The sequence below is a fragment of the Stegastes partitus genome, unplaced genomic scaffold (assembly GCF_000690725.1).
Source record: "Stegastes partitus isolate 25-593 unplaced genomic scaffold, Stegastes_partitus-1.0.2 Scaffold1553, whole genome shotgun sequence".
In the NCBI taxonomy this organism is placed as follows: domain Eukaryota; kingdom Metazoa; phylum Chordata; class Actinopteri; family Pomacentridae; genus Stegastes; species Stegastes partitus.
The window spans coordinates 117299-129796 of record NW_007579284.1 but is presented as its reverse complement, the minus strand read 5'-3'; the positions used below and the strand labels follow the sequence as shown (position 1 = coordinate 129796).

The 12498-nt window shown below is 41.1% G+C and overlaps 1 protein-coding gene across 1 annotated transcript in view; it reads right to left on the bottom strand.

Annotated features, from left to right (window-relative positions):
* Positions 1-12498, bottom strand: part of focad (focadhesin) — a 60496-nt gene that overhangs the window by 26957 nt on the left and 21041 nt on the right. The window contains exons 8-17 of the mRNA XM_008300512.1: positions 11432-11641; positions 11227-11314; positions 8576-8769; positions 5478-5735; positions 3736-3840; positions 3413-3514; positions 3176-3303; positions 2637-2763; positions 2280-2414; positions 102-152 (exon numbers count right to left, since the gene is read on the bottom strand). Of these exons, the coding sequence (XP_008298734.1) occupies positions 102-152; positions 2280-2414; positions 2637-2763; positions 3176-3303; positions 3413-3514; positions 3736-3840; positions 5478-5735; positions 8576-8769; positions 11227-11314; positions 11432-11641 (1398 nt within the window). The remainder of the gene's footprint in view (positions 1-101; positions 153-2279; positions 2415-2636; positions 2764-3175; positions 3304-3412; positions 3515-3735; positions 3841-5477; positions 5736-8575; positions 8770-11226; positions 11315-11431; positions 11642-12498) is intronic.

The following is a 12498-nucleotide window of genomic DNA, read 5'->3' as shown; positions in this document are numbered from 1 at the left end:
AACTGAATTTTGGGGCTGAAAAAAAATCACTTGGCAAAATGATGGAGGAAATTTGGAATTATCTGTTCAACCTTTCTAAACTAAACAATCAGTACACAGACCTTGTTCACAGCATAACTCCAGAGAAAGCTGACCACCTCTTCTTTCAGTTTCTGAGAAAAAAAAGAAGAAAGAAAGAAAAAGATTTTAAAGGTTACAAAATTTCTAAAAGAGCCTTTTTCTCTAAAGCAGGCGTGTCGAACTCTGGTCCTCGAGGGCCACAGTCCTGCATGTTTTAGATGTTTCCTTCTTCCAACACACCTGATTCAAATGATCAGGATCGTTATCAGGCTTCTACAGAGCTTGATGATGAGCTGATCATTTGAATCGAGGACCAGAGTTCGACACGCCTGCTCTAAAGAGCACAGCATTAGAAGCTATTGAGCATTTGATTATGTTTGTTTCTCATGTATTCTTTCTGATATGTGACTTTTGTTCAGTTACAGTACGTCCTACCATCACAACAAAAATATGGTTTTAGCACCCAACATAGGATCCCAAATTTGTTGGAACATTTGGGAATACACTTGACACCACTCCCGTGTCACAACAGCTGAGCTTCAGATAACAACTAGAGGCAGGGGGAAACAGCTAGCCCGACTCTGTCCAAAGTTCAAAAGTACAAACATGCAGTCTTTCCAGCTTTACCAGGGGGATACCGGTTACACTAGGTGTGCACAGGTTTGGGTTTTAGTCTCTGTTGAAGCATAATAACACCAAACCTGAGCAGCTCATTGTGACTTCAGGAAGCTTTGCTGATGTTCACCAAGACTTTAACTCTAGAAAATAACATGAGGTGTCATTTCTGTTTAGTGTACATTAAACAAACCCGAAACACGATGTTAATCAGTGAACTTGGACACAACCAGGCAAGCTGTGTTCCCTTGCTTGTAGTTTTTACATGTCGTCTCTCATAGCCACATCTATCTCAATAGTGTGTCAGTGCTGGAGAATGGTCTAAAGACTCCTGAAATAGTGTGTAGATATGATGGGAGTAGGTTTAAATACAGTGTATGTGTCTATATCTACAGACTACTTCAGTCTATAGAAAAGACTCCAAAGTTCAAGCCACTATTCTTTGACGTTAGACCATTATATGTACAAAGGCAGAGTGCTGTGATAATTAAGCTTCAAGACCGGAGGGCAAACATAAAGATAGTGTTTTAATCTTAAGTCTTTTCAGGTTGACAACTGGCCCTCTAAAAATCTGAAGCCACTCAGAAGCTAGAAAATCCAAGCGCTTTACTCTGGCTTTCTGTAGTATCCACAAGCCATAGATCCTCAGCGGTCTGATCAATGTTAACTAGTTTGATTTTTCTTTACAGACCATATCCTTTATGGGATTTGTCTGTGGAGCTTAACCCCCAATAAGACGGCAGCTACCAAGATGATCTAAGCTGGACACCAATACAGACACACAATACAAAATACACAATGTACACAAACTACAATTTGCTGCAGTTTTGTTGCTAAGAAGCTGTTTTCGGGCAAATGTACACACTTCTATGGCATGACATTTTTCATGTTTCAGTTTGACCAAAATATGTAGTTCCTGTGTTTTGCCTTTGTAGGGCAGTATAGTCACTGATGATCTGCACAGTTAGGGTTACACTGTGAAGTTAACTGATCATAAGCTTTTCTTATTCTTCACCCAGAGTTGATTATTGATGGAATGTAACTAATTACACTTACTGAAGCACTATACTTAAGTTTAGAGGTAATCGTACTTTGCTTGAGCATTTGGATTTTCTGCACCTTATACTTCTATTTAACAGCATCAGAGGGGAATTTTGTAGATTTTACTTGACTGCATTCATTTGATAGTTTTATGTACTACTTAATTTGCAGATTCAAAATATAATCAACACGTGATGTATTGCAATAAAATAAGATAGGACCTAATTGATCTCCAGGTGGAACCTCACAAACTACCCAGCAGTAAGTAACAACAACTAGCCCCATGTTTACCATCTGTAGCATTAGAGTGACATGTAAAGTAATACATCAATACTTATCATCAAATGATACATTATCATGAAATGGGCAACTCTGCAAACTTACATTTTTGGCACTGCAAGTACATATTTTAGGACTTAAGTATTACATCTGTGTACTTCTTCCACCATTGCTCACTCTCACTGTCAGACTCAGACTGATAACAAAACGCAGAAACATGCGTACAAAGCAAGTGCATCAAACACACATGAAAAAAGAAACTTTTAAAGAATTAAATCAGTCACCTCATACTCCTCTGACTTGACAACGAGCTGAGGAACCAGAGCCAGAAGCTCTGCTATGGCTTTAACCATCAGTGGACGGGAGTCGCAGCTCAGCTCAGGCCCGAGACTTCTCCATGTTGAGATTATGTCCACAACCTGTAAAACAAGCCACGTGAATCTCATTTAATATTTACTAGCCTTACTTCACCTAGATCATACAGCAAAGAGGCGGGTTTATTGAGTTTTCGAGTCAAACCTGGAAGCCTGTCTGGGTTTTAATCTGCACATTTACCCAAATAACTCAGTAAACCTGACCCTTGGGATGGCATATGGAGTTTCAAACTGAAAACTCCATGTTGTTTCTTATACGTGCAGTACCTCTGCTCGACACAGCTCTTGTAGTCCTTGCAAGGCGAGAGCAGCCGGGGTTGCCAGGTCTGGTCTGTTGCACTGCTTTAGAGTGAGTGTAATGGCAGCCAACATGTCACCTCCATGCTGGTAAGGCCTGACACACACATGCACACAAACACACAGAAAGCAAGTTTGTGACGAACTGAAAAAAGCAACCTTAGAAAAGGGAAATGCTACTGAGGTTTTAAACAATTTGCTGGGTATCTGCTGATTTTAAACTCTTAAAAAGCTAAATCAAGGCGTTAGAAGGTGCTAGAAAGTCTTCCACTTTATTTCTGAAGATCTTTTCTAGCTGTAGTCAGAAGTATTTAATGTAAAATGGTAAGTGGTTGGAAAATCTTCTATGCAAATTTTCGAGACTGACCTGACAAAAAAAATCCATATATGACCTTACAGTTATACTTTAACTAATTCATCCAGTTGCAGGTCATGTTTTAAGATTAATTAACTACATTATAATGATTTATTGTTACAGTGGCTGCAGCTTATGATTATTAACCTCTGACCTCTCTCTGCAGATGTCCCTGAGGCAGGCGGCCCTGGCCAGGATCTGCTCCCACTGGGTGTCCTTCCCCACCACCACCCTGCTGTCCTGCTGACCTAGCACGCGCTGCAGCTCCGGGTAGACTCGGTCCTTACAGATACAAACAAAGAGGCAAACAAGAAGAGACGACAACATTTTTTTTTTAGAGATAAGGTAAAAAAAAATATGGTAATTGTGATGATCATTATTACTTCCAGACCTGTTTCTTCCAGAGAGCAGTCATGAGGCGCATTGCCACCGCTCTCAGCTTGGGGGCGCCGGCCAGCATGTGGAGAGTCTGCAGCACCATCGGGACACAGAGCTGGAATATTAAAGCACTCAATCAGAGCAGAGTCATCTCTTTATACTCTATTTAAAAAAAAAAAAAAAAAGAATCCCAATCATGTGCAAAGCTCATGTATGAACTGAAATAATAAAAGTAAACAGAGCTGATGTGAGATGTGAGCGTGCCTCAGCTTATACGGTACCACAGATTATACTCATTGTAAAGTAGGACAAAAGGAGGCCAGAGGTGTTCTGTACCTTATGAGTCCCGAGGTTTGGCAAGCAGTTGAGCACAGCGAGAGCCAGGACTGGACTCTTTTCCTTGGCCAGTCTGAACAACAGAACGGAGATGAGGGAAGGGACCTGCAGACACACACGGGAGTTCAGGTGAAGGAAACACATAATGAAGCCCACTGAGGACACCTTAAAGAGAGTGCTAACCAGACCCCCTGAATCCAAATGTCCTACTTCTGAAGCCTTGTTTCATCACCCCGTCTATTATCTTGTCATTTTTTCCACATTAAGAGGGCTTTTTGGAGAGTTTTTCTCCCTCTGAAGCTCTGAGGACTGAGGATGTCAGGTGCTTTACAGGTTTAGGTTCTCTAAAAGTAATTGACTTGACCTGTAGCTATGTACGAACCCCAGCAGGGTGAGCTGTGGTGACAGTATCGGGACGTACAGATTAACCGTTTCAGGTTGGAGGCTGTCTCACCTCTTAGCCCCTTCATGGTCTGACACACAGTTATGGACATTTGAGCCTTTCTCATCGCCTCCCTTATACACTCGGACCAATTAAAGCCTCATAGATTAAAGTTAGAGAGCGGAATGAAGGTAAATGCAGGGTTAGCACTTCATTGTTCCCTTCAGTGCTGCGGTTAAAAATAAGAACTAGTCAGGGTCCTTGGACAGACAACAGCTCTGCAGTGTAACAGCCTTTAATTAACATAAAGCACTTACTGCTGCCCTGCACCTTGGCTGTTGCATAGCAACCTCTTCACCTGCATGGCTTGAGAGCAAGAGGGAGGGGCACACAAGGAAAAAAAAAAAAGGAGGTTTTCCTACCACTTGAATCCCTAAAATGTCTGTTGCTGACCCTAAACCATCACCTTCAATCGATTAATATGATTCCATGAAATCACAACGAATAGTAATGATTTTTTTCCCCTTCTCACCACCTTTGCTTGTGGACACAGCTTTGTTAACCTCCCCCCCCATCTCTTGCAACAAAGAGCAAACTACAAGGTGTTTGCTACTGTAAGCGGGCAGATGTGAGGTGATGAGCTACAGCGAGGGAAATCCAATGGATTCAAATATGCCAATAACCTTCTACCAACGCATCAAAGCACCGGCGCAAGTGGCACTCTGGGAGCAATTAGAGCAGCGGGGGAATACTCGGAAGGCGTCTTATGAGCCTGAGTAATGAGGAGCCTATAACACCATGTGATATTTCACATCATCTTCTGGAGCTAGCGACTCCATTTACAGTCCCCGAGGGCCAGAGGGAAGTCTGTCAGTTTAAAGCTCTCTCTTTATACAACTGCAGCTAAAGGCAGGTGAGGTTTTCTTCACAGATGGCAATTTGAAGCATTTCAAAGTCAGGGTTAACGGCATGCCGTGTCTAAAATTCCATTCAAACTAGAGGCAGTATGTAAAAATGTACAACATGACAATTTCCCATTAGGCAAAATAGTGCATGAGTGCGACCTCCTTCATATAGCCCATCAGTGCTGGATGCAGACTATAATGAGAGTGTATTCTGTCTCCAGCTAATGTAAGCAGCTAACATACAAATTAAGGCCGCTAATGAATAGAGAAGGAGGGAGGAGAACCACCTATTAGACCTTTGTGGAAAATAACTGTTTTACCAGCTGGCAGGAAACAAAGGTAGGGCTGGAATAACCTGTTTTGCATGGAGGTAACACGTGCTTGTTTTCACTAAGAAACTTCCCCTGATATTCAAGATGAAAAACTTTGGAGAAACAGCTGTGTGGATTATCTACCTGGCAGGGGTCGGCACCGGCGACGGCCTGGCTCGCTTTCAAAGCCAGCTGGCAAACGTCTTCTTTACCACTGATGATAAGATGGGTCACGATGAGGAGGAGGGAGGAGGGCAGGCGCTGGCCGGACAGGGCCGAACCGACTGCCAACAGCCAATCAGCCGCCGCGGCCGGATCGCTGGCCACTTTGTGCAGGATGGACAAAGCCACGCTGAGCTCGCTGTACCAGGGAGTGAGAGGAAGCGCCAGCGGGGTGTCGAGCTGAGGGGAAGAAGACCTTTAATAAAATCTATATTTTATAATATACGTAAAGAAAAACTAATAATAATAAAAAAGAACAAGCCTCATGCAAAAATCTGCAATGGGAGCTTCTAAAGATGAAGTCCCATCTATATGCCTAACACTGCTATTTTTCAGCTAAAATGTGATATAATGTGACATAAACTATCAATACTCGTTACAGTAAAGGAAAAAAATGGGAAAAAAAATCTAATTAAATGAGGCCCAATGTAAGTATGTTGTGTTGCTGGCTCTAAGTTAGAGTTTTGATGTTAAATAATAATAAACCAATAGAAGCATTTGGAGGTAAAATAGACACAAAGCTTGCAAACTGACATTAGCAGGGCTGCTGTTTAGTTCAGGCAAACAGGGAGCAGCATTACACAAACTAACTCGTCGCAGTGTAAAGTCTGTGGTTTTATTTATGGCTGCGGCCTGGTTGTTAGTTGGAATCCTAACAGTTACTCCCATATGCAAATACAGCATGATTACAATGGCTTTATGAAAAGGAGTTTTCTTTTGAAGCCTATTGTGGAACAGAGTTTAATGCATCCAAAACAGGAATGTCTCTTTCTTAAGAGATGTGAACGCTGTGCAAATAAATGTAATTAGGACTGGGGATGGGGGTTAGTAGAGCTATCACAATTCATATTTGAAGGATTCACCCAGGAAAAGAGTGGATAAGCGGACGGATATTTATTACAGGGTAAGACAAGATTAGTGCATCATCTGTAAGTCAATATCAGCTTTCATCTTAACTTTTTAAATGCTAAAACTTTTTAGCATTTTTAAGGGCAGCCAAAATCAATATTTAGACAGAAATCATCAAAACCATCAGATTTTCAGCTTTCCAACGGTCCTTGAACTAATCATACTTGGTGCAGTTCAGTTGGGAAACTTTAAAATGATAATATTTCATCATATTTATTTTAGTTTAAATGTCTCAATTTGCAGTTTGCACCCGATTCTACTGAGAAACCGTAAGTGACTAAGCTGCGATCGGCTCTCACGTGAAAAAAAATTCAAAGACTTTTCAGTTGAACTGCAAGCTGGGTTTAAACAGAGCAGAGATGAGAGAAGCATGGGAACAAATTAGAAAGACGGAGAGGAAAATAAAACAGAGTTGATCAATGAAATAAATGCAGCATGTATTATAAACATAATACAGAGGAGCAAGTTGTGAAGAGATACATTCAGCATGGTGAAATAGCTTTAAGCAGAGTAGGTGAAAAAGCGCCTCAGTTGTGGGGATTTTAAAAATATACACGGTAAAATATCTATACAATGTGAAATGTGAAAAGGTGATCTTAATTAAACAAATCTATGAAACCAGTTGCACTCAAATAAGGTAAGTAAATATAATCATTAGTCTTAAATTCAGTTTACTTCATATCTACTTGTAAAGTTTACTTAAGATTTTGCTGTATTTACTTAATTTTGTGAATGTAAAAATAGCAAGTATAATGAACTTGATCTTTCCAAGGGTTAGAAATAAATAATAATAATTCATCAGATTTATATCGCACTTTTCTAGACACTCAAAGATGCTTTACACTGTCAATTATTCATTCACACACATTCATCCCGGTAGTAGTAGCCATGGTTGTAGCCACAGCCGCCCTGGGGCAGGCTGACAGAGGCGTGGCTGCTATTCTGCCCCTCCGACCACCACCTCAAACAATCCATTCATATGCATTCACACCAGGTTACAGGGCGGAATCGAACCGCCGACCTTCCAATCATTGACCGACCCGCTCTACCACCTGCCTCGTAAAGTTTCCGGGAACTTCTCCTGCACATGTGCACTGCTGAGCTCTGTGTTCAGTCCAGGAACAGAACGTTTCAAGTCCAGTTTTATCAAGTGTACTTCGCTTTAAAACTCTTTAAGGAAAAATGAGTCCATGAGTTAAATGAACAGGACAATGAGAAATATGTTAAGCACACTAATGTGATTCAAGTTAGCATTGGTATTACCTTTCAGAGTGTAGTATGCAGAACCATTCTTAAATAATCAAAGAAATTCTAATATTGATTTCTCTCTTTTATGATTTCTGTCATTCTGCACAGACAATATTTTTTTATTATCTTTAGTGAGGTGAAAAATGAATCAACAGTGAGTGAAATGGGTGAGGAGCAAAAAATTAAAAATTAAAAAATGCCTTGAAACTGCTTGGAGCTCAGGGGGTTAAGTATCCCTATGTCCCCAGTAAAAAAAAACAAACAACAACAACAAAAAAGCTGATGAAACTCATTTTCTCCATCATTCNTGGAGCTCAGGGGGTTAAGTATCCCTATGTCCCCAGTAAAAAAAAACAAACAACAACAACAAAAAAGCTGATGAAACTCATTTTCTCCATCATTCTGGCAGCACATTGGATTTCATGTTCTTCTTCCAAACTGACATAGATACAGTAAGCAGTAAAACATCATTTTCTATTGGTTGCATGAATAAACTGTACACAAATGTATGCAGTTTTACTTTAGTCCATATTTCTTCAGCCTATTGCTTTTTACTCTGAGCAAATACAGCACAGTGTTTTAACCAAATGTCCATCATTCATTTATCACAAATATTTCTTGCCAGTCTTTCATATCAACCAACCATGTTAAATCTCTACATGTCCTGTTCTTCTAACACTGTTTGATTTGATTTAACTGCTTACACCTGATCCTGTCTTAACCCGGTTATTTGACTGTGAAGAGGGCAGCAACCCTCCTCATTTTAAGCACAAATCAAGTTTTCTTGAGTTTGGTTATTGCTTCTGAAAAAAAACAAAAAACAGCTTTAACAGGATGAATTTGAAAAACAGCCCGAGGGTTACCTGTCGGGGTTTATCTGTCGGTCTGCTGATGCTGCTTAGCAGGCTGTTGGCCAGGCTGTGGTTGAGGCTGTGTGTCCTCTGGTCAGCCAGCGGCTCGGTGAGGCTCGAGCAGGAGAGGAGCTGCAGCACAGGGAGGACCAGGACCGGGCTCAACCAGGGCGACAGTTCAGCCTGTTCGGGGGCTAAAGTCAGTGCTGTAGCAAGTGCAGGGAAAATAAAGGGAGGAGGTAAGAATCCCATAAAGGTTGATGATGTGGACAGACTGGGTTATAAAGTAGGAAAAAGCTGATGAGGAGTGATGAAATTAACAACAGCAGCAGCAGCAGCAGCAAAGAACTTATGCTGCAATTGAACTTCTTCACCCCTGCGCCCCTGTACGGTTCCTCCAGCCAGCTCATCAGCTGCTCCTTGAGGTACTTGAGGAGCGTTCTCTGTTGCTGCTCCTAAAATCTGGAACCCTTGCACATCAGGCAGGCCTCCTCACCGTCTGTTTTAAAAACCAACCTCAAAACCCACTTTTCTTCACTGGCTTTTAACCCAGCATGAGACCTCGCTCTGTTTTAGTTGTTTTTATTTGTTCTTTGCTGTTTTTATTGTTGGTTTGTTTTGTTGTTTCTTATGATTTCCCATGTACAGCACTTTGTTTCAGCTGTAGCTGTTCTAAAGCGCTCTATTAATAAAGTTGATTTGATTTTGTTGAACATTACAAACTTCAAGCTTGAAGTGTTCCATGACACACGACTCAAAATGTAGATAATCAATGCGGCTGACTGCTACAAACGCACATTTGCAATGGCAGATGGATCAGGAAAAAGAGAAGGACAAGTAAAGAATACAAGTGTTAAGAAGTCTGAGATTGTCAGGTTAGTTTAATGGAGCAGTCAACATGACATCATGGAAAACTAAGTAGCTAGAAAGGAGGTCACAACAACAACACAATCATCAGACGGCCATTTGTCACATCATTCATATAAAAAAATACTATTTGTGCAGCTTCAATGTTTAAAACCTTCAGATTTTCATAATGCTGAATTCTGTTTCTGTCCTATTTATGGTCATTATATGAAAATAATTCTCTTTCAGTACACTTCTTTTCAGTGTGTAGTTCTGAGCTGTGTGTAAATTACCTCTACTGGAAAAAAATCCCAATTTCTGAAGCTAAAAAGCAGTCATTGAACAACACACGAGATGGGTTTATTGTGAAGAAGTCACAAGAAAAGCAATGTTGCTCTCTTTTAATTCTGCTTTCAAAGAGCTTCCACAAAAACGAGACAAAATTTGGCATTTTTCTCAGCAGGCAATTTGACTTTTTTTCTTTTCTTTTTGCCACTAGAAGAGTCTGAAGCAGCAGCAGTGAGCTGTTAGATGAGGAGCTGCAGGTGTGTGCAGCATGAAAACCAATTATACCAAGGGCTCGATATTTTTGACTGCCTTCTTTATCCAAACATTATAACTCTCTTTGGCTGTGCTGTTAGTAAAAAAAAAAAAAAAAAGCCAGTCTGCACTTCTGTTTTTGAGTAGCGGTAGCTGCCTGATGAATGTTTGCTGAAGTATTAAAATGCACTTCCTGAGTATTATCAGTAAACATGGGCGTCACCGAATGAACCAGGACCAACAGGTCTTACGGATCACAAGTTTTGCGTATTTAATTTCAACAGGACACAAAAACTCCTCAGGTGTCCACAGTGTTTGTATCTATTCCTGTTTTCATCTAGGCTGTGATAGCTGCCTAAATAAGGTAAATCAACCTTTTCATGCACACATACAACCTTCACAACAGCAGTAAAATTATAACGAGTTCCATTACGTGACTTCTTCCTCATTGCATTCATTATGTAAACCAATTACAAGTGAAATATTATATAAATGAGCCAATTTGCAGCGGTTGGAGAGATGATGCGGAGTCTCTGGCCTTGGGTTCGTTTTGCTTCCAGCGAACGCTCTGCAGCATGATGTGTTTGGATGTGTTTCGTGCAAAAATGAATTTAAAGTAGTTTCATTGGCAGGTCAGGATTTTTGACCATGACATACACAGAGCTTAACTGTGCCCGCACTAACTCTCTTTCACTGCTTCAAAGGAATCCGTTTTGTAGAATGAAAGGAATTGTTCAGATTAATGCCACTCTCATATCCATCCATCCATCCATCCATTATCTCTACACCGTTTATCCCTCACTAGGGTCGCAGGGGGGCTGGAGTCTATCCCAGCAGACTTAGGGCGAAGGCAGGGGACACCCTGGACAGGTCACCAGTCTATCACAGGGCTACACTTAGAGACAGACAACCAAGCACACTCACATTCACACCTACGGACAATTTAGAATCCCCAATTAACCTCAACATGTTTTTGGACTGTGTGGGAGGAAGCCAGAGAACCTGGAGAGAACCCACATGGGGGGAACATGCAAACTCCACACAGAAAGATCCCGGGTGTCCTCACCAGGACTCGAACTGTGACCTTCTTGTTGTGAGGTGATGGTGCTAACCACCGATCCACCTTGCAGCACTCTCATATCTTTAAACTAAATATTAGGCTACAGCCAGCAGCTGGTTAGCTTAGATAAGCACAAAGATGAAAGTGAGTCAGGATCTGCATTAGGTAACAACCATTTGTGGTTTTACGGCTCGTGTGCTATCGATTTTTGTTTTACCGAGACTGAGCAGGCTGGTCTGTTGAGCTGCAGGAGCTTCTAGCAGGAGCAGGGCCACACCCATCATCAGCTCGTCCAGTGGCAGCTCCTACAAAACACACAGCTTTTAATGGCAGCCAATGAGTCCGAGGTCCCTAAGAAAAACTGCAGGTTGCAGTAAACAATTATCTAGGATTATGTTGGATCATAAACGTTGCAGAGTCACCTGTTGAAAGGCAGACAGGAGCTGCTGTATTAAGTTGAGGAGCGGGCGGCAGTCTCCGTTCAACTTGAGGCATCGCTGACAGGCGCACAGCAGCTGTAGAAGCAGCCCGGATCTCTCGGTTTTCCAGCGCTCTCCGGAAGCCCCGATGAGACCTTGAAGAAGAGCGTCGACAAATCCACACAGTTCCAGCACCGCCTCCACGCTGTCCACCTGTGGGGACAGAGAGGACACCGTTTTTTACATTTTATTTTACTGTTTGCTGGAGCACATTTACCCATCAAACCATCTTGTTGAAATACATTTTCAAACTTTTACTCACGGTTGAGTAGTTGGGGTCAACACATGGGTGCAAATCTCATCATGCAGAGTCAAGATTTCAATTCCTGGCTGGCCGGACCTTTCCTGCATGTCACTTCCTTGCTCTGTTTTTTTGTGTTTTTGTTTTTTCTGCCTACCTTTACTGCACCTATCAAATAAAGGCACTAAAAATGCACCAAAAAACCCCAAATTTCATTTAGCAAATAGAGCAATTTACTGATATTTGGAAAATATAAAATGATATTTTGTTTTTTTCATGACTTTTTAAGCACCCATGCATAGATACAGTTTTTGTGAATATAATAAGGCGCTCCCAGTTGTAATAGCAGCACAATCTAGTTCTTAAAGGCTAAAAGCTAAAGCTTTACGCTCAGCACAGTTTCAGAGATATTCAAATAACTTATAAAACTAATTATCAGTCAATCTGGTGATTGTTTTCTCCTGCTTTACAATTTACAACATAACAAATGAGCAAAAAAGTTGAGGTTACTGAGCTCAACAAACACCTTGTTTTGTCCGACCGTCAGTCATGAACATAGAGATTTACTATCACGTGACAAAGATGAAGAAGAACGAAAATCTTTACATTTAAAAAGCAGAGCCAGCAAATGCTCGGCATGCCAAAAAAAGAAGACTAAAGTGCCTATTTGTTTATTAGAAAGGTTTCCGCTTCATTTTGCGCTAACTGACTATTGATTAAGTGACTTAATATTGCTCCAGTAATACAAATTTAAAGAATGCACACACAG